Source organism: Stegastes partitus, unplaced genomic scaffold (assembly GCF_000690725.1).
Source record: "Stegastes partitus isolate 25-593 unplaced genomic scaffold, Stegastes_partitus-1.0.2 Scaffold599, whole genome shotgun sequence".
NCBI lineage: Eukaryota > Metazoa > Chordata > Actinopteri > Pomacentridae > Stegastes > Stegastes partitus.
In genome coordinates, this window is record NW_007578330.1 from 120615 (window position 1) to 142396 (window position 21782).

Sequence of the window (21782 nt, forward strand, 5' to 3'; positions counted from 1 at the left end):
GCCTCTTTCAGCAGGTTAATGCGCCCGGCCAAATTCCCCAGATTGCTATTTAATTGAGCATCTGAGGGAAGCAACTCTGATCCATGGAGGCCCCCCCTCACAACTTGAAAGATCTGCTGCTAACATTTTGCCATCTGATAGCACAGGACACCTTCAGAGGTTTGTGGAGTTCAGGCCTCAGCAGGCCAGAGCTGTTCTGGCAGCATGAAGGGAACCACAATATCAGACAGGTGGCTTTAATGTTGTGGTTGATCGGCGTACAAAACACACATGTGAATGTCTACGTGTAACAACTGTGGGGTATTTGACCTGTTAAAATCCATAGGGTTAGACTGCTTTAGATGTGAGACTGTGAGAAATGTAAAACTTTGTAACGCTTCACGGGATTCAGATATTTTCCGCAAGCACAGTACAGTACATATGTGTTGCATTAAGCATGACAGAGCCTGGATTTTACACAAATGTAGCTCTGTACATCCACGGCCAGCTGCACAGCTCATTACTGCAGGCATGCAGTAGTGTGTAGAGGAGGTGTGTATCCAAGTGAATGCTCGGTGTGAGCAAGCGTTCAATCAGCCATCTTCTTCCTTTTCGCCAAACAAGACAAAAACTGTCAATTTCAGACATGTTCTGCAGGCTGTCAGTTTTGCCTCCACGCCAATCAGAGAAGATTTCATGTGTATATTCAGTGTGTTTGTGTGAATGCACCTTCCCTCACATGTTTCCCTCTATGTCGGTGTCAAATTGTAGCACAGCATGTAACACCACAGTTGTGGTTTGAGCAACTGTAAATATAGTAAGTGTAAATAACTGAATGGTGTTTCAATGGTGTAGATTTTTTTATTTTTACATGATCTCCAGTGTGGGCATTTTGTCAACTTCCATTTTTTAAAGAGGTTTTTTTTTTTTTTGTATAACCTTAAATAATTATTTTATAGGATAATATGAATTATTAATGACACACAGAGAATTTTAGGTCATAGTCCTTAAGATTTTCTGGCAATAAAATCCCTTGGTTTGCATTTCTTTTTTTGCAATAATTATTCCGAACATTCACACTCTGTTCATGCTTTTCTAACGTATGCCGGTTCTCATTTTTCCCGCCCTGAGCTAAAATTGTCAACTTATGCTCACCTACAAGATGAATTTGTTTGTCTAATCTGTAAACAGAGACATCAGTTGTTGTTCCTGGATTTCTGACAAAGTAGCTGCTCAGGGAGTGTTGGCTGTGTGACGGAACTAGCTGTGCAGTGTATTGAGACAAATAATAACAAATAAAAGAGACAATAAAGTTAAATACAAAATAAACATTTCTCAATAATTAATTTTTGCTATGGCACCATGACTAACATTTCCTGATGGCCAGAGCAAAGGTTTAAAAAAGCAATTTGACAAAATGATGGTGACTGCTGTGTGTAATAATCACTTTTGTTTTTGTCAGGTTACGATAAACACAACGGACAGAGGCTGAGGTACACAAACTAACTCTTGAATTTTGCCTTTTGAAAGGATGGCTTTTTATTTCTACCTACACCTACTTGATAGAAGAAATATCGAATACAATATTAAATCTGCAGCTGAATATAATTTCCAATAATTACACTATTTTACTTAAATCTTTACAGAGTAGGGAAGTTGGAAAATATTAATAGAAATGCATTGTTGGTTTTTTTAATGGGCTTTATTGACTACGAGGAAAGTGTATAATACCAGCAGGGTCATCTTCTAAGAAAACAGTTTTTACAAGCTAAATAAACCTACAAATTAAACTTGAATAGAAGTCTAAGAGACAAAGCTTTAAAAAAAAAAAAAGCGATTGAGACAAAAAGCGGTTATTTTCTGTGTTGTTGTGTGCAAAGCAGTTGTCTACAGTGATTTCCTCTGGCTGAGCAAGAGGAAGACACTTTATTGCCTTTCTTTCAACAAGTCAATGGGCCTCGACCCTTTTAATAGCAAAGCCCTGGAGTTACAACATGCTGCCATTAGCCACTCTAAGTCTCCGGTGCCAACCAAAGTAGGATAAATGGGCCGAGACGCAGCAACATCATAGCTTTATCAGGCAGAGAGAAGTGACAAGAAGTTAATATGAAAGCGAAAGCAAGTACTGCAAGGCGGGGGTCTCTACTGATCAACCTTTCAGGTAATGGCAAACTTGTGACTGGGTAATTTGAACTCATTCGTAGGTGAAGCATTGCTGTAATCACCGTGACAGGGCCACATTACTGCTGCCTCTTTCTCTAACACAATGCAGGTGGAGGCTAATGAAAATTAATACAATGATTAAAGCATTAAAGAAGACACACTATGTTTTTCCTTGTTTTCTATCTTAGATATTTATTTATATATATATATAATGAGGTAAATAATGTAAAAGTAAACCCAGCGCTTAAAAAGCTCAGAAGCTCAGACTTCAGACTGCTCTGTGTCTTTCTTTAGTGATGAGCTATCATCAACTTGTCCAATGTAGTACAGGCAGTACAGCTCACAAGGACTCTGCAGGCTTCCAGAGGTTAGCCAATTAGAAGAAAGTGGGCTTTTACGGAGAGAAGCCTTAAAGCAACAGGAGTTACAATGGCTTGTTTCAGACTAAAAATGAATGCAGGGGCTGTATTAAAAAAAAGAAAAATTATGCAAGGCTGCTCTAGTGGACTCCCAAATAAAAATGTAGAGCTAGAGCATAGCTTCACAGATTCCCTTTAAACCTTTATTGACTACCCTGATTTGACTGTATGGGACATCAGACTAAGTGTGACAGACTGACAGTCTTCATCAGGGCGCTGGACATGCAAAAAAAAAAAAAAAAAAAATACTTCAGTACATGTACCTAGGTAATAAATTAATCAACAGTGTTTAAGCAGACATGCACATATAAGCTTTTTAAGTTTTCTAAAGTACTATAAATTCCCTCACACTGCAAAAATACCAGCAAACCAAGATCAAAGAGGCCACATAACAGAGAAAGAGACCGATAGCAGATGTCAGACTGCTGCAGAAGTTGGGAATTTAAGATATCTGTATGCTGACCTAATTTGTCACAGGAAGGTTCACTGAGACATGAGGTAAAAGTAAATAGGACTTTTGAAGTGTTGCAGAGGACACACTCATGAACAAACACACACAGACACAAACAGGCCTGTAGTTTCATGTTGCACACGTCAGCAGTGGCTTGTTTACCGGTTGAAGACAAGTGTGGGTTTATCTCAGGAGGAGTCAGTCGATAGCAGAAAAGAGACACTTTTGCTCTAACCGCTTGGCAACGCTCAGTGCTTTCTGTCTGCTCCATACGTGACTGGAGGCTGCGCCGCTTCGCCTGCAGTTCCCCCTCAACACTCTGCTGCTTGTTTTCCTATCTGCAGGATCGCACTTTACCTGCAATGCTTCTGTGTTCCTGAAATTTGGCCGTCGACAGAGCAATCCTGTGCCTCCAAACTGTTGTTGGTACAACTGATTGCAAGCTGTTGAACTGTTTAATAGCATAAATTTCACAATGACAAACGTTGAGCCGAATTTTGCTTTTTGAAGAAAAAAAAAACTAAACTGAAATATCTCCAGGTATGAGCTGTATTTTTAAAATGTTGAACCACAGAGAGAAAATGTTAAGATTGTCACATTGCTGTCAAAACTAACATCTCCAAGTATCTCTCCTCATCTTTCCCTAATCTCACACCTGCGTTCTTGGAATACAGTGTTAGTTTAGCACTATTCAACAAACCAGAACATATAATCCAGAGCCTTTTCTTGTTCCTAACAGCTGGCGTACAGATGCAGAACACCAGGGCTCAGCATTAGGGCTTGTCCCGTCCAGACACGCAGGGCAAGTAGAGGAGAAATTCACTTGCCCGACTGTATGAGTTAAAAATTTGAAATCAAAGTGTCTTTTTGGTTTGTGCCACTTAATACTGGCAAATTAGATAATTTTATAATTCCCACATTTCGAATACATGTTTAAAATGGATGCTATTTTCCCTCATAATACACACAGCTAAGAATGCTTTGATTGACCAATCAGGAGGTGTTAAGTGTTCAATAGAGAGGAAACAACTTACAAATCATTCTGCCTCAGAGGAACAGTGGCTCTGTAGCCTCGCCAAGTGTCAGTGAAAGCACCAAGAAGAACTAATGTTACAACACCTGCACCATACAAGTCAAAGAGGGACTAAAAGCTGGAGAGAAGAATTTGTGGTAATGATCTATTTTGGCTGAGGGCAATCCAACTTGGTTGAAAAGGAAGTGGCTTTAGCTACTGTATACTTTAAGACTATATACTTCACGCAGTTCAGTTTATGCTGTAATAATAATGTTTGCTAAGCACCAACTTAGATTTTTAAGTAAACTTAGAGACTTGTGACTTGCTCTCACTAAATCGGATGCATGGAACCAAAAATACATTTTGAGTTCAGCTAAGTGGGGGGAGAATTATGTACCCATAACCCATCATCACAAAAATATCTTAATCATTATTCAATTTTTAAAAAGACAATCACTGATTTATTCATGGTGTTCCCATAAAAACAGACTTTACAGAGTAATTCAGAATTTAGGATCAAATGGAAAGTTCACAAACGTGAGTAATGGCTTGAATGTTGCTAAAAAAAATAATGATTAAATTCATCACTTATAAATAATTTTGTATAAATCACACAAATTTAATCATTTAAATATTGACACAGTTTCGATGCTTATAACTATTTGTTCATCGGAATTTGCAAACAAATGAAAAATCAGACAATTAACTTTTGTGTGCGGATGGGTAAAAAAATCTGGCTACACATTTTTATCTAAGTCTACGTAAAATTTCAGAAATGTACACAAAAGGCATCTGCAGACAAGTGCTACAGCAGAAATGGATTCCTTCATCTGAAACAAATGAAATTCTATCAGAAAGGAATTCATTCAATACAGGAGATATAATCCTGACTTAATATACAAAATGACTGCCTTAGGATTCACTGAGCAGTGGGATTATGCACACTAGTCTATACTCAACGTACTTTGCATGATAAAGAAAGGAATTCCATTTATTCACTGTCAGAAATGACAGTTGTCATGTCAGAGGACATGTGGTGCAATGGGATAGAACCTTCCCATAAAAACTGCAGCATCAGAAGTGGGACTGTGTTTCTAATGTTGTAGAGGATCTCAGGACAACAGCTGTAGGAGACAGAGGGAAAAGAACGATAAAAGTAAAATAAAAAGAGACAGAGAGGGAGGGCGATATCCATGAAGCCAAGACATGAAATGCAGGAAATTGTTTGGGGTAGCAGTTTCGGTGACAACAGGTCCCCGGTGTTTCTGTAGCGGCTGAGCTGAGTGACAGTCCGCAGATGGATTTTGATAAAGCTGCCCTGATCGTTTGAGGCTTCGGAGGGCGTTGTAGTGGCTCCATTTTCTCAACTGCAGAAGTCCACACCTGCAGACAACTAGCCAGCAGCACAGGACAGGGGGATATCAGGCAGAGATTACACTGGAAAAAATATCCATCTGTCACCGATTCACTTGTTTCAAGGAACATTTCGAAACAGCTTGTTTTATGGTTGTGTAGACGTGGTCTATGCAGACAAAGTCAAATGTGGAACACTGAAGAGATAAGGTTAATTAGAAATAGTAAATCTTGGCTATTTCTGCACCAGCCATGTCTGCTACTGAGATCTTGAATCTCATCATTATTTAATATAATGCTATCTTGGGATGCAGTTTTAGATGTCAATCACACTGTTTATGGTACATTTATTTCTTGGCTTTTTTCAAAATACAAATCTTACTATTTTTTTTTTGTTCTTGAGCCTACTGTTTCAAATGTCTATTAATTTCTGCATAACATGCTCCTGGCACAGTGAGGCTGTCAGATGCTTACTTTGGGTATCTTTCAATACATTCATATTTATGTTCTTTCGTGATATATTTTAATGTTTGCCCTCTATATTTCCTATAACTGTGGCACTATAAAATGTTGCTGTTGTTTTCAAAATTCATTTCCACCCCTGAAGCCAGCTATGAGCCAGTGAGGTTCTGACCTCTGTATGTTTTTCTACTCTCAGGCTGAGATTCTGTGTGTGTGAATGAACATGGTTGTATTTTGTGAACACAAGTGTTTTGACAACGTTATAAATACCCCTGCGGACACATCTATTAGGGTAATATTAGAGCACAGCCTCGGCAACAGTGAACCAATCTGAGCTAATGCTCTATAGACCTTATGGTTGTACTAATCTCCCAAATAAGACTCTTTTCAGCCAATTAGAACTTTTTCCTCAGAGATAAGAGTGTGTTTGTCACATCCAATAGTCAGAGGGATCAGAACAATGAGAGCATACCAGCACTGACTCACATTTAAATGTCTACAAAACAATGACCAAAATATAGTCACATTACTTCAATATTAACATATTTACTATATTCACACGTGTTGAAGCTCTGTTCACAAGCTATTCTGTATCATGTTGTATCAGCGAGCTAGTCAGCCAATTATTTAGCATTAGCTAATGTAATTTAATGAAAGCTACGAGACTAACTAAACTTCCTTGCTAAGGCTTACTGTAATCAAAGTGCTAAATTTATTCCAGCATTGTATTGCGAACTAATTATCCAAAAAAAAAGATTCTGAGAATCACCTCAAAGTTTTAGAAGAACTGTTTGCTGAGAAAAAAAGTGAGAGAGCAGGCTGCATGTAGCTCTGTTGCCAGGCAACAGTAAGGTCACAATCAAATGTCTATTGGCTACGATATTTTCATTTAGATATTTTTAACATTATTATTTGCCATTAAAGTCAATTATCTATTTATAAGTTATATTTTGATTTATACACATTTTAAAAAATCAACACAAGAAGCAAATTACACATCGGAAACTCAGATTGTTTTGAGGAAAGGGTAAAACAAAACTCAGATGTACACTTACAGAATAAACCCTCTCTACTTGTGCCTTTGAACCTTAGTTAAAATTCTGCTCTTGCTATGGCCCTGCTTATTTTAGTTTCATCACAAGCTACCAGCAAGATAATGGCACACTATCATGAAACATCAAAACAGGCTCATTTGCATTGCAAAAAGAAAAAAGTGCATTACCCCATACTACTTGGATTATATAACGTTTGCCAAGTGAGAGAGAAAGAAAGAGAGCACAAGACTAACCAGTTCACTCATTGGGAAAAATTACTTTTTGCAGTGTAATGCACCAAGTCTCTCTCTGCTCTTCCCCTTTCCTCTCATCTCAATCCCTCTTTCCCCATGTTCCTTCATCATCACATCCTTCCTCTCAGTGGCAGATAAAGAGAGACTGACTCACACCCATGTCCAATTAGCCTGACATGTGACTGGACTCAGAGCAGGAATCCAGGATTTTCCCTCCTGCTGCGTCACAGATTCACATTCATGTAGATGGCTCAGCCTGAGTTGACCCTCCAACTTCGTCAACTGAACTGTCTCTGCGACAAGACAGTATCTGCAGCCTGTTAGGCATTATGCATTTCATGTTGCTTTCACCATTAACATGAAAATGTGAGGAGCGCCGCTCAACTCTCAGTCTCTCTCTCATGTGGTCAGGTAACAGCACTCAGAGAGCTGAGAACAAACAACACCCACACTGCTCACTTGCGTCAGTGGAGCAATTTTCCACCAAAAGACACTTTGACATAAAGCAACTAACCTCCCAGTTCACACACACAAGCTAGACTGTATGTTGACAGTTCAGCTCCCTGCTCTCCTGCAGCCAATCGCAGACGAGATGCAACAGCTAAACGTGCGACGGGACACGTGTGAACACACACACACACAAACAAGCATCTACAGTAGCCGCTCTCTGCTCCTGTTGGGCGGTGGAAGGAGGAAAAGGAGGGGGGGGTGTCACTAGCAAGACAGTTCCCATAGCAACATACAGGTGACTCACCAGCCGGTGATGCAGTTGCTGTGACAACCTGCAGTGTGTAGCATCGCTATGGGAGCCGAGTGAAAGGGAAGAGCACATTGTGGGTGTTTGTTGTCGTGGGTGTCGAAGTACAACGCTGCAGACCAAACAAGTGGTGAGCAAACAGAATTGACTGAAAGGTCAGAGGCTGAGGGATTAGCTCATATGAAATCCAAGAGTGAAAACAGATTTGAAGACCCCGTGGCAGTGAAAGAGAGCACTGAATCAGGAATGAATGGCTGAATGGTTACTTCAGTTCTAAACCCCTATTTAGACAGGGTTTATATTCTCGGAGATGAGTAATGAAATGTTTGCCCTGCTTTTCTGTAACTCAACTCATCTGTCTGGATGACTTTTTAGTCACTTTCAAACTGCAGGAAATGCTTTCTACTGAGAACTGTATTTAAGACACTCTAATCAGTATTTTATATTCGGTGGCTGTGGCTCAGGCGCTAAAGCAGGTTGTCCACGAATTGCAAGGCTGAACCCAATGCTGCTCCCGATGACAGTAGAGCAGCTTGCATGGCAGCTTTGCCGCCACTGATGTGTGAGTGTATGTGTGAATGGGTAAATGTAAAACACTGTAAAGCGCTTTGAGTACCACTAAGGTAGAAAAGTGCTACGTAAGTGTAGACCATTCAGCATTTACCATATGAGTCAATTGACCATCTATGTGAAATGAGCAGCATCTAGACTCAATCCTAATCGCCACACTCATGGTGAGTTCTCTAAGTACAGGAGGATTTAGGATTGTCCCACTATCGAATCATTACGTTCATGAGAGCACTGATAGTGACTTGTTCATGTGCTTTTTCTGTGAGTCTGCATATCTACAGACTTTCCTGAGGCACTTGCCCAGAGCTCATTGTGACAGTGGTGACGTATGTTCCCGACTGTCCTGCCCCCACAGAGTGAACACAAACCAAGTATGAAAGATGCAGAGAATAAATCTGCTGGGATCTTCACCTGTAGGTGACAGCTTCTGGCTATTCTGGTCATTAACTGCACATTTGTAGAGTTGTTAGTATTTTTGGTCAAATGTCTGCATAGTATTTACGGATGTTCACATCCTTACTGAATTTTGGTAGTTTGCTTAAATGCTATAATGTCCAAACAGAGACTGACCACCTGCAAACTGAAAATGGAATTTGGACTCCAGATTCACTCTGGTTATGTTTCTAAGCAACATGTGCAGTCACGATAGTGTGTCCTATTTTCCCGTTTTATACCATTTAAAGCTCTCATGATCTTACACAATCAGCAGCTGTTACATCAGTTAAGTATTTAAGGCCATTCTATAAAAATCACTCAACCTCTTTCAGGCATAAATTTAACAATGCATGCATCCCAAACAAAGTTTCTCTCGCTTTCACCCACATTTTCCACACCCGTTACCTGCCATAAAACTTGTGATAATGTCAAATAGAGAATAGGTTCGGCTTTCAGGTGCTTCATTACTTCTACTAAAGTTCTGATCATCACAACAGCAGGACTGTTGCTTGTGAACACAGCAATCACAAACACAGTGGAAGGCCCCATATGTTCCACTGTCAGGTTATTTTAAAATGTTTTTAAAAGGTCCTAAAAAGTGTAGAAAGATCCATGAGAAGTAAACACTGTAAATTATGACAGATGGCAGAAACGGTCACAACTAAAAAACTTAAAAAAAAAAAAAAAAAAAGGTTCAGTATATTTTCACAGTTGTTGAACACATCATATCATTGGTTGCTGACTCTGTACTGTTGTGGATTTTGGTCAGTTTAGCACGATCAGCTGGTGGCACACCTGGACAACTGCAGTTTGATGATCGACTGTATTTTTTGTGTATCTGTGTACAATCACTTCCATTTTTTTTTCACCATTGACTGGCTTCATCTTATTTGTCTATAATAATTTTGTAAAACAGTCATCATTTTACTGAAAAATGATAAGACATCTAGATTGATTAAGACTTCGCTGAAGGTTGCTTCATTCAGGGGGAAAACAAACCGGAAAAAATGATCACTCTACATACTGTAGATATTTGATTACTTATATTTATAATTTGTTTTCTTGTCTCCTGGCTGTTCTGCGTAAACAGTTTGCCATTCCAAGGAGCGCAGAATTTTTACTTTCTTACAGAATCTGGTCAATACAAATGGTTTATTTTTGGCAAATGTTTATATTAGACACATAGAACTAAGTAACTTGGATTGTATGTCATGAGTTTCAGTTTAGATCTCGTTCATTTTCAGGTGAAACTGAGACTCAGACATGACTAGTTGGGTAGACTTGCAGTGTTTGACTGCTGGAAAGTAATATCCACCAACTCTGATAACTGGTGTAATTTTTTTTTGGAAGATATCATGCATTTTAAATCCAGCAGCAGGTTTGGGAGTCCAGAAGTATTAATAACACTAATATACTATAATCTCTGATTGATTATTGTCACACAACCTGAATTAAAGTGTTTCACAACTAAAAAAAAACATTTAGTGTTTGAGGAGGAAGGGGCCGTCTGTATTTTAAGAAGTGAATCATGCACTGCAGGTGACAGACAAAATAAAAATGTAGTTTTCTGTCCGTCCTACCATTGCGTGGGCAGGCGTTGAGCCGGTGGTTGATATCGAGGGAGCAGGGCTTGCGCGTGACTGCGGTGGTCACAGACTCGTACGGGTTGTCCTCATCTTCTGGAAGGAAAACATCCAGTGAAGGAGAGGTGACGATCTCTGCTGAGCGCTTTGAATCCTGGGAGAGAAAAACAGAGAAATGTTGAGGCAGTTTGTTTAAAATATTACATTAGCCAATAACAAGAACAACTCGGTGAGCGCTTTTCTGTCCACCACTATTACTGAGTACATTTTATTAGAATAATTCCAATGGGAACTACCAGCAGGACTCCATTCATCGAGCTAAACGCAAACACACCACTAATTGCATTATTAATTATGTACTGCAGCCGCACTGACCCATTATCTCCTCCAATAAACCCATATGTGATGTATTATGTTAATGAATTGTGTTTGGCAAGCAACGTGAAGAGGCCTTTGACTGAGCCTCGATGCACAGACATGAAAGCCAAAGAGAGTAATTTTGATTTCATGAGCTGTATGTGAAAGACGGAGCACAACACAATATAAATTCAGTTTAAAAAATATAAAAATAAACGGTGTCTATTCAGGGCCAAAGGTCTTTTTCTTTCTCACCTGTCTTTTTGTTTGTCTTCGCCTGAGGTGCATCATTACGAACCAAAAAAAAAAAAAAAAAAAAAAAAAACCAACCACATCAGCCTAGTAATCTCTCAGTTCAGCTCAAGGCTATCATTCAAGTCCAACCATGTTCACACAATTGGATTATCATGAAAGATTTAGGCCAATGTTCTTCCAAAGTAAAGGGTTGGAAAGAGTTTAAACTTCTTTTGCTTCTTTTAAATCTTGGAGAGCAGTCCCTTGAGGACTTTTTGTCCTGTGTCTCCTTAAAAAAAAAAGAGCTGTCTTTTCTACACTGAAAGTGTTGTGAAATTTAATTTAATGAACAATAGATTGTTACAAAATTGTTGCAATTACTTAGGTTGCAGGGTTTAATTAGATGAACAGACTACAAGGCAAAATCCTGTAGTGTTAAGACGGGATATGATGCGTTTTTAATCTGCAACCTTCAAACATAAGATACAAAGGCTTTATTTCAGTTTATTAACTGATGAAAGAGGTAGCTGATAATGTACCCTTTAATGGTACAATAGCTTCAGGGGCTCATCACATGGTGTGAATGGAGAAAAAAAAGCAAGAGCAAAATAAATGCAAAAGAGATCACAAAATACCCTGAAACACAACAGAACTAAAATTGCTGATGAACCTATCAATACAGCATCTATTGGTCTCCAGAAAGCAGCTTGAATTGTTCTACGATGAGATGTTTGAAATATGCCCTAAGAGTTTTACTCCCAACACCACTGAAGTCTAAAAAATGTAATAAAGGTAACAAAATAAACAAAACTGCGTACGTGTTGTGTAGCATCGAAGTATAGTTAGACAGGAAAAAAAAAGCCTGTAAGCAGGGACATGGGGCGTTCATTACTCAATGAGCATACAAACTCAGAGTAACCAGAAGTATGAAACCAGCTCTCGATCGAGTATAAACAGGAGGTTTGTTGATACATTTACCTTATTCACGAGTCATAAAGTGTCTCCTGGTTTAGCATGCTTTACACTTCAAAGCCAAACAGCAAAAATAATAATTAATAATAGGGAAGTTCTTATTCTTATCACTGCGATAAACTGGTGACCTGTCCAGGGTGTCCCCTGCCTTCACCCTAAGTCAGCTGGGATAGACTCCAGCCCCCCGCAACCCAAGTGAGGATTAAGCGGTGTATAGATAATGGATGGATGGATTATTCCTATTGACTGACCTGATCCCTGACTCAAACACATAAATGAACCTCTTAGCCTCTATAGTCTCTTCTTGAATATCTGTCGAACTCCTAATTATTTATTGGTCCAGGTTATTTTTGTTCGTTACCTCGTTAGTTTCATTTTGTTTATTTTATGTATTTTGTAAGTGAAGGGTGGCACTATGGGCACTTCATGGTGTATGAGTAGGTAGACAGGTCTGGACCAGCATGTCCCGTGGTGGGTCCATAGTTTTTAACCAGAGCGAGAAATTCAGCAGAAGCCGTGATTCTTGCATTTGATAAATAAAAATACAAAAATGCACAAATTTCATTTTCACAATAGACTTTTTTCCCCCTGTGTACCGTACATGCTCATGGTGCATCAGTGGCTCTTTGATTATAAATTAAGTTTTTGACAAATAGCCACTACAGTTATCGCAGCTGCTGGAAACAGCTGCTCAGCTGGAATAGATGTCCATAAATACTGTCGCAGCAACTTTATCAGCCCAGGAAATCTGTCAGTATTTACTGCCACCTCTAAAATGGATTTACACTCTAAGGAGAGCAACGCTAATGCACTTCATCACTTTAGTTTAATGATGTTACCAGTATGTAATCAGAGTCCTGCTGCTCCTGAATGTTAGCAGTGTTAGCACTAACAGCTGCTCTGTGCTGACAGACACTCAGTTCTTGGCCTCTGTTAGCATTTGAAAATCCCAGTTTAGTGTTAGCATTAGCCTCAGAGTGCTAGCCAAACAGAGACAGTTTGTAGACACTGTTTTTTTTTACAACTTGATGTTGCAGAGTTCATCAACACGATTGCCACAATTAGCAGTTAGACAGCAGGTAGGTGCACCTGGGTTTTGCGGCATCACACCTGTAACTCCATCTCATTAAACAGTAAGAGGGTCCACCTGGTGGTTCAACCAGGTACTGCAGCAGATCTACAATACATTTTAGACATTCATGTCCCTTGTCTACCTTTTTGGTTAATATCCTCTTAATAGATGAAATAGTCCCCAGCTAGTGAATAAATAACCCCTAATATCCCCAGTTCTAACCAAAAAAAGTTAAGGGCCTAAACTGTAATTTGCATATTAAATGAATTACATTGTTGATTTTAACCAGGAGGGCAACATTTTGAGAATAAACTTTCATTTCAAGTTGAATAATTATGAGTTAGTTATAAGGAAATGCTGCTTCGGGACCTTTATATAACAGCTCACTGGATATTCCAGGAGAATTTCAGACTGCACTTTGTTGCAGCACTGGTGAAAAGGTTGAGCCCCAATGGGCTCAGAGAGCGAGCTGAAACCCAAAAGGTCCCTTATCTCTGAGGCAGATGTGTTCCAAGAAAGAATGAAAAACAAGCGATGAGTGATGTGAAGCAGGGGAAAAGGTTACAGGGGGTGAGCGTCATTTCAGCCAAAAAGACAAAACATTTCTTTCCAGAGAAGCAGCCTCTGGATGCCTGCCTTTTTCCCATAACGCAACACTCTATCATCATTTCTGAAGAGTCACTTGGCAACCTTCCCTATGGTTGTGCCTTTCCTAATGGGATCAGTGGTGAACTTGTCACCATGGTGACAAGTTGTGTGTGTGGCTGCGCCTGTTCTAAACATGGCTTCTTATACATTTCTCAACCCTGACTCCATCATTCCCTCCTTCACCTGCTCCCAACCTCCTTCCCCCATTCAGGATCATTAGTCTTCTTGTCATCACCTGTTACTACATTACCCACACTGCACCGGGCCATCAATCATGCACTGAGCACACTCAAAACGGATTAATCATTGTGGCTGATAGAGCAATCAGTCCTTTGATGATTTCTCTCACTCACACCCTCTGCACTCAATCTGAGATTTATTTCACAGCACACTTTATTAAAAGGCCTACAAACTCAAAGACCCCGCTCTATTTTTTCCCCTCCCTTTTCTTTCTCCATCAGCACTCAATTAGACTGCCATTACCAGCTAATGGAGATTCAGTCAGTGTTCTATGCCTTCTCTCCACAGGTGGCCCAGCCTCAAGTGACATTGATTTGACGTGACAGCCTGGTTAGCTGCAGATTTCACTCACAGAGCTGAAGGAAAGGTTGAGTGCTCTCATGGAGCCATAAAGACCTGCTGGTAGTTCATTGCTCATTTCAGGAACATAAAAACTCTACTTGGAATTATAAATGCATCTGACAGCTCAAATTAAAGGCGCAATGTATCATCTTCACATTAATTTTGAGACTTTATGATAATTATGATTAAAAAGAAAGGCTAGACCATTAAACAGGAAAGCTGGTGTCTACAAGCCACAAAATATCTCCAGCAGTGTTTAAATCTACCGTGATGTTGCTCTAACGTTCATTTGTTCCACTACAAGGCTGACATTTTTGTATTATTAGTTAAATGTCTCAAAAGCTACTAACTTCATTGTTGTGTAACAGTGGGTGCCAGATGTGTGATGAATGATCTCATCGTGTTTTACAATGAATAAAGAACGTAAGTAAAAATCTGGACACAGGTTGAGGTTCCAAATGGTTGGTATCAACAGACGTGGACCTGACAAGGTCAAGTACTTGTTTCTACTCGCCTCAGCCAGGGGAGTTTGGTGGGCATGGATGAGGGTGACAAAAGACCCAGGTGGCAGCGGACTATCGTACAATGAGAGACCTGCATGAAACTACAGGGTGACTGACAAAGGGTCTCCATTATCAAAACATGATGGGCTGATTATGAGCCAGGCAGGGAGCACACTTTGAATTTGTAGATGCAGTTGAACTTGTATTTTTATGTGCTTTCATGGCAGTTTGCAAGTGAAACCATCAAACAAGTCATCATCATTTTCATCGCCCACTTCCACAGCTAAACTCAACCATTAGCATCTCTTAGATGGTACAGGGTCAAGGACAACCTGATGACTATACATGGATGTACAACAACCAGGTTTCTGCAGCATCTGATTTCTTGGAGTAACATGGTGTCTTGCTCAGATGTGAATGCGCTCTCAGTGTGTGCCGCTGGGTCAGACTTATCTGGGAATGCTTGCTTTGTCGCATTAAGCTGACAAACGGTGCAGTTCCTTAGAAGAACTGAAGATAAGGCTTTCTAAGTTAAGGCAGTTATTGGAATTGAAAGGAGATTCAAGTGGAACCATTGTTTTTGTAACAGGAAGTGGCAGGCCTAATGGGGTATTCAGTCCTGATTTGAAAAGAAAAAACAAATCAGCACTATGAAATCTGGTGGAAAATGCCAGCAATCATCTAAACCTCTGTCTCATTTGTTTACAGTATGAACCAAGATGTCACCATTAATTAACAAGTATTTCAGAAGTTAAAGAAAGCAGAAGAGAAAAGCTCTAAGACAGAATAAGCTCAGGAAAGATATTCTGATATTCCTCTGTAGGATCTACGGGGGGAAATATTAAAACTAAAGGTTGAGGGAGAAAGGACAGACAAGATTAGATTGAGAATTCGACCTGATGTTTTTTAAGCACAGAGATGAGAAATGACCCCGAACATGTAGTGTAAATTAATTTCCAATTCTCCTATCACATGCTCTGTCTATTCTACCTTGTCCCTTATTGCCATTTCTACCTCTCTTCTCTCTCTTTCACTTCAACATCAACTGCCATGATTCCTGTTGCTCTAATTCTCCAGCTTTCACCCTGGCTGCTTAGGAAGAAACAAACCGAAAGAAAGAGGCCAAAGCTGACAGGAGTAACGTAAAGCACTGCCTGGGATGAAGACGGAGACAGACAGTGAAGAGAGAAGCAGAGGAAAACACAGGTAGATCAAAGAGCGCCAGGATCCAACTCAACACTTACTTTGGAGTTTGTGTCAGCGAATCCCAAGGAGATGAGCACGAGACAGAGAGACAGAGCGGGAAGACGAAAATTAGTTCGTACTGAGGAAGGGAAGCAGAGGAAGTGGGAGTGCAGTGAGTTAGGAGCCGGGATTTCCTCACACACACAAACATAGAAGAAAAAAAAAACACAGAAATGGGAGGCAAGTACAGACAACATGCTTGATACGGAAGACAGTGAAACTGAGACAAGAAAATGGGCGATTTAGTGAAGAGAGCAAAAAGCTGGAAGTTTGAGCACTTCTCTTGCCACTGGAAAAAACTACTTTCCCCTCAACAGGACAGTCAGTGCCAGGAAATCCCTCACACTCAGGTCCCCAGCGGAGCCCAGGAGCACCTGAATCTGGAGATGAAATTAATCCGGCAGTGTGACAACAGGTTTAGCTACCTGAGAGTTTGATGGTGTCCTCGCTCCTCTTCCTCCTTGGCCCTGGAGGGCTCTAGAAAGCTTTAAAAAGTGGTAGAAAAGGCTTCACACGGCGCGATACGAGCAGTGCCTCCAACAAACAAACACACTGAGTCTTCATTCATTTCCCTCCCTCCCTCTGTATCTTTCAGGGCAGAGATAGGACACAGAGAAACTTGTGTCTGAGCTGAACAGGAAGAGAGCAGACAAACAGAGGCCTCCTCTGGCCACTAATTAGCAGGTCGTATGCAGCTCCCGTCCAACTGCAGAGGCCAGATTAAACGTTTAAAGTGAGTGTGTGTGCCTGTGTGTGTGTGTCGGTGCCTACACATGTGACCGAAGGATATGCCACGGTTTGTGATTATATCTGAGTAATAATGCAGTGCGGTGTTTGTACGTGTCTGCCTGCAGCAGATAGGTTTTTTTTATGTATGATTATGGGGGAGCTTAAGTTAATACTTTCTCTTTGTATGTATAAGTGAATTTGCTGTAAAATATAAAGCGTATGTTCATGTCTGCGTTCATGTGCATAGACCTGATAACTCAAATAGGAAATGTGTTGCTGCTTTAGTCACGTCTAAAGAACTTCTGTCTCGCTGTCTTGAATCTGGTGACGCTCTCTCTTTCTGTCGTTCGCCACTGTAACAGTCACAACCAAACCAAACCCACTGCCTCATACACTGTACACCGAGTTCATAGGCCATCAGATATGAATAGAGGCTATAATTTGCTGGCATTTCCTCATGGAGGCTATTTGATTAGAGAGAAACGGGAGGGGTGGACACCAAAGAGGACAATGGACTCTCTGAGAGCCTCGATGAGTGGAAAGAACAGAGAGAGGTGCAGTCATGAGGACAGCAGTCAAACGACGCAATGATGAAAAAAACTGATTAAAAGTAAAGAAAGGGAGCTGTAATTAAAAAAGGAAGCCCACTCTTTGACCTAACACGCTCTTTTAATCAACAGTTTATCCAGTCATCCCATTCTTCTGTGCAGCATCACTTGCTGCAGGTTGTCAGTGAGTGCTGGTTTATCATCATGTAGGCACAGTGGTACTTAACCTGGACAATCTTCTCCTGCATCTAATTTAGGCTAATGGTAGGTGCTTTTTTTTTGTTTTTTCTTACTTTGAACAGTCAGGCAAATTGCTTCCATTCAAATGTTGCAAAAAAAAAAAAAAAGCAACTCAAAAATTGTTGGAAAAAGATGAAGTAGATAGAAAAAAATGAGGCGAGATATAGACAGCAGCTGCTTGAGAAGCAAATGAACGTTTGGGAAACAGAAGAAGAGCGGCTCATAAAAGAGAAAAAGAACGAGGCGCAGGTTGGTCAGAGGACCGAGAAGGGATTGCCTCGCAGAATTGGATTTCCCTCCATGGCTGGCTAATCCCACAGAAATCAGCTAGCTGAGCCACCCATGGGACACAGACAGTCACTCCTCAGAAAATAACACCCTTCACATTCCCCATGATGGCTGCTGTATTGAGCAAAGCTCAAACTGCGGCTTCCCTTGGCTCCACACTTAATCCCACAGACACGGCAACTAGCCAGAGCAAGAGGCTGCTGACAGAGAGCCGCTGCTGTGTGACCAAACTTCTACTGCATTTAACTGCACGACCCACAAGTTTGGAGGAAGTTCTGGAGCAGCGGCTTAAGAGGCTGCACAGGTGACAGTGTGGAAAACTGCTGATTCAAGGTCAACAACATCGGTTTAATTTTTCAACAAAAAATAAACAATTTTTGCATAATTATCATGTCTTCCTATTATTTCTTTCTTTCTATTATTTGTAGCATCTTCAAAGGAGTTTTCTTGAAATAGTCGATCAATTTGAAGTTATTTTATTACGATGCACTGAAATGCTTTTATTCTACGACAGTGTACTACAGAATATCTATAGAAAACTGAATTTTTATAATTCAGTTTTCATCCAGTTACTATATTTTTTCACTTGTTTCCATAAAACAGAACGAAAACAAAAAAGGATAAATAAATGAAATAATGAAATTAAATGGCACCCAGTGTCCCACTTGTTTTGCTGCACAGTTTCACTTTGTTCTTTTGTTCCAGGCAGTACAAGGCAGTTAGTGGGGGGCTAAAACCAACTTCCCACTTATTATTTTTATTTGTACTCTGCTTTTATATCCCAATAATGATGGAGGGAATTACTTTAGAAGATGCTCGCTGCTCCCGTCGGTCTCACATCAACCCTCTGCACACATAAACTTCGCCGATGTGCCAACAGCACAGCGTGACAGCTGATCTGCCCTTGTTTTTGATGGGATGTGCTTTGTGGGTAGTGAGAAGTAGCACATGTTGTGATGGGGCTCCCGAATGATCTTTATTTTTTCACAAAGTTACTGTAGGTTCTGTAATTGTAATTTGAAGCAGTAAAAATCTACAAAACATCTCTCCTGTCACATTATTGTTTTAAGCCCGTAAAGTGAAAAGCTAAAGCACATCCACAACTCAGACAAACGTTAACCCAGTTTAAGGCGTCATCTCCTTGATAAAAACAATAGATTCTAAAGTGGTTCATTTCGGATGTGCAAGAAGACAAATCACCCACGGATAGAAATATTGATCCAAAGCGATGAAAGAAACAAGTAGAAGAATTTCAAGGAAGTAAAACATTGGACTCCAAATGATCAAGTTGCTCATTCTTGTAGAGAAATCCTCCAAGGACCTCTGAACTGCTATGTAGCATCAGGCTGAAAAAGCATAAAAGGTCCAAAGTATATAAAAACTGCAGCTTGGAAACACTCCTAATAATTCATGAAACTTCTGTGACTTTCGGTGTCTTCATTCATACCTGCTGAGTTCTTTAAAAGGACTAGTTCTTTAGGAAATGTGCATATTCATAGTTTTTTGTGGCTATGCAGTAAAAAAAAAAGAGCAATACCACTCTCACATCTGTCCTCTAAATGTAAAGCTACATGCAGGAAATATTTACCAAAATTTACAAGCAGTTGAATGTGTATTTGAATTAAACACATTTTTAAAAAAGTGTTAATTAGTAGCTTTTGAGGTGCAGGTAGGCAGATTTTAAGCCGAGTTATTTAAATAGCTGTGTGAATGAAAATGCTGGTTTGTAATTAGTCTGAGCTGTTATTTGTGTTCAGATCTAAGCATGTTAGCATAGTTATTATGAGCTTGTCAGCATGATGGCATCAGCATTCAGCTCAAAGCATCTCTAAGGAACTGCAGCCTGTCAGAGCAGCTAACAGGGCGGTTAGCCTTGTTTGACCTTTGGCCATAGACAGACAGGCGAGGCGTTTCCCTCCCGCTTCCAGTTTTTATGTTAAGGGAAGCTAATCAGCCACTCGTGCCTCGTGGTCATGCCTAATTGTTCAGTATAAAGAAAGCTTATACATACATTTTAAAAACATCAAAGTCCTTTCTAGTGTTTTATAATCTAATCTAAGAGATTAGATTAAACAAACTTCATTACTGTGCAGTAATTCAAAATCATCTGTTGCTGCCTCAGTATCTCTTAACAATAAAAATAACAATGATCTTTATTGATAGAAACTTTTTTAAAATCCAAAGTGCGTCACAATGTGGCAAAACAAAATAAAGTCATAAAACCATCAAGCTTTTAATAAACACAAGACAACTCGGTTTATAAAAAAAACATTGTGTGTTACTAGAAATATGGCAGTTTCAAGGAAATAAAAGCGCACGGAAAATTTGGAAAGGTTCATACATTTCAAGAAAGGTCTTAAAAGAAGCCACAGGCTCAGATGATCTGATTATCTAAGACAGCCGGGCCCCTGAAACAGGAAAAAGAAATCTGCCTGAAGATCTCAAAGTGTGTACCGGTGCGTACAGTACACAAGGTCAGAGATACAGCTCAGAGAGAGACAACAAGGGCTTCAAATTAATCAGTAAAATCTAAAGAATTTACCCTAAAACATACTGAGGGCCTGTGTAAAGATGCCAAAAGAAGAGTGACATGATCACATCACCCAAGTTCACTAAAAACCTGGTTGCTGAGTTCTGTCATTATCTCCTTGTGCTGTATACAAGTCACCTTTTACAATGAGCATTTTGTCCCAACTGTCTTTCCAAAACTGTGTTGCCAGAAGCAAAATGAGGAGGAGAGACAATAACTTTCTGCCAACTTCATTAACGCTCACACCTGATGAGGGGTCACAATACAGACTCAAGCAAAAGTGTCACACATACACACGGGTTCATCTCCATGTGCAGAATAAATTCTCTTACAATATCAACTCCATAAGTCGCTTGTCTTGTTTGTCTTGTGAAAATATAAGGGGGAAAAAAGCCTTCTTGCACCATCTTTTAATCATCTGTACATAAATACACACAAAGCAAATAGCCCCTTATCTCAGCCTGTCACCTGTGTGTGTGAATGTGGGCTAATCCTCGAAATGTTAGCTGAGCTTGAACACATTCATCGGAGACTCGCCACACTTATCTATGACTGAGTAAGCATTCTGCGTCTAAGCGCCTTGCTCAAGGGCACTTGAACCCTGGGGGCAGAGTTCTGCTGTAATATACTCTAGTGGCGGTACTATAGGATGAATGTTGCTCCTGATGGCAGCCTGTCTTCATGTTTCTATTCCTCATTCTTCAGTGCTCTCCCCCTTTTCCTGTTTACCTCGAGAACAACAAGATCTCTGAACTCTAGCGGGATGTCAGAGGACACGCATATAAACACACACACAGCACTCATGTACTCAAGGGCAGCGTGTGTGTGTGTGTGTGTGTGTGTGTGTGTGTGTGTGTGTGTGTGGCTATTTCTGTAGAAAGCGTACGACGGCAGCTATAGGTGTGTGTTGAAGGTCACTGTAGTCTATATCTGCAGTCCACAGGGCCTGAATTCATTAATGATCACTAAGTGCAGAGCAACATGCCGTCCTACAGAGAGACAGAACAGCAGAGAAAGAACACGGCAAACAAAAAAGTAAAGTAAAACCAAGTAAAAAAGACAAAGAACTTGATAAAGCCTCAGACTAATGGGATGGTTAGCATTATGTGTTTGGTTTTGGGGCTAATTAAATGAATAATAATCAACAAAAAATAAAACAGAACAAAGACAGAACATCTTCTATTCGTTATGACTAAAACCAGAACACACATTCATGTCTTTGGCATATTCACACACTTCTTATCATAAACACAGAGGAGTTGAGTGAACTTCCTTTGCTAATTATTTTCTTCATTCAATCAATTAGGTCTATAATGACAGAAAACAGTGAGAAAATCCATCCATCCATTATCTATACAC

General features: G+C 40.0%; 1 protein-coding gene across 7 annotated transcripts in view; it reads right to left on the reverse strand.

Annotated features, from left to right (window-relative positions):
- The window catches only part of anks1b (ankyrin repeat and sterile alpha motif domain containing 1B), a 262428-nt gene that overhangs the window by 110278 nt on the left and 130368 nt on the right, over nucleotides 1–21782 (reverse strand). For all 7 annotated transcript variants that reach the window (XM_008289214.1, XM_008289208.1, XM_008289209.1 and 4 more), the window contains one exon: nucleotides 10473–10629. In XM_008289214.1, coding sequence (XP_008287436.1) covers nucleotides 10473–10629 — 157 coding nt within the window. The remainder of the gene's footprint in view (nucleotides 1–10472; nucleotides 10630–21782) is intronic.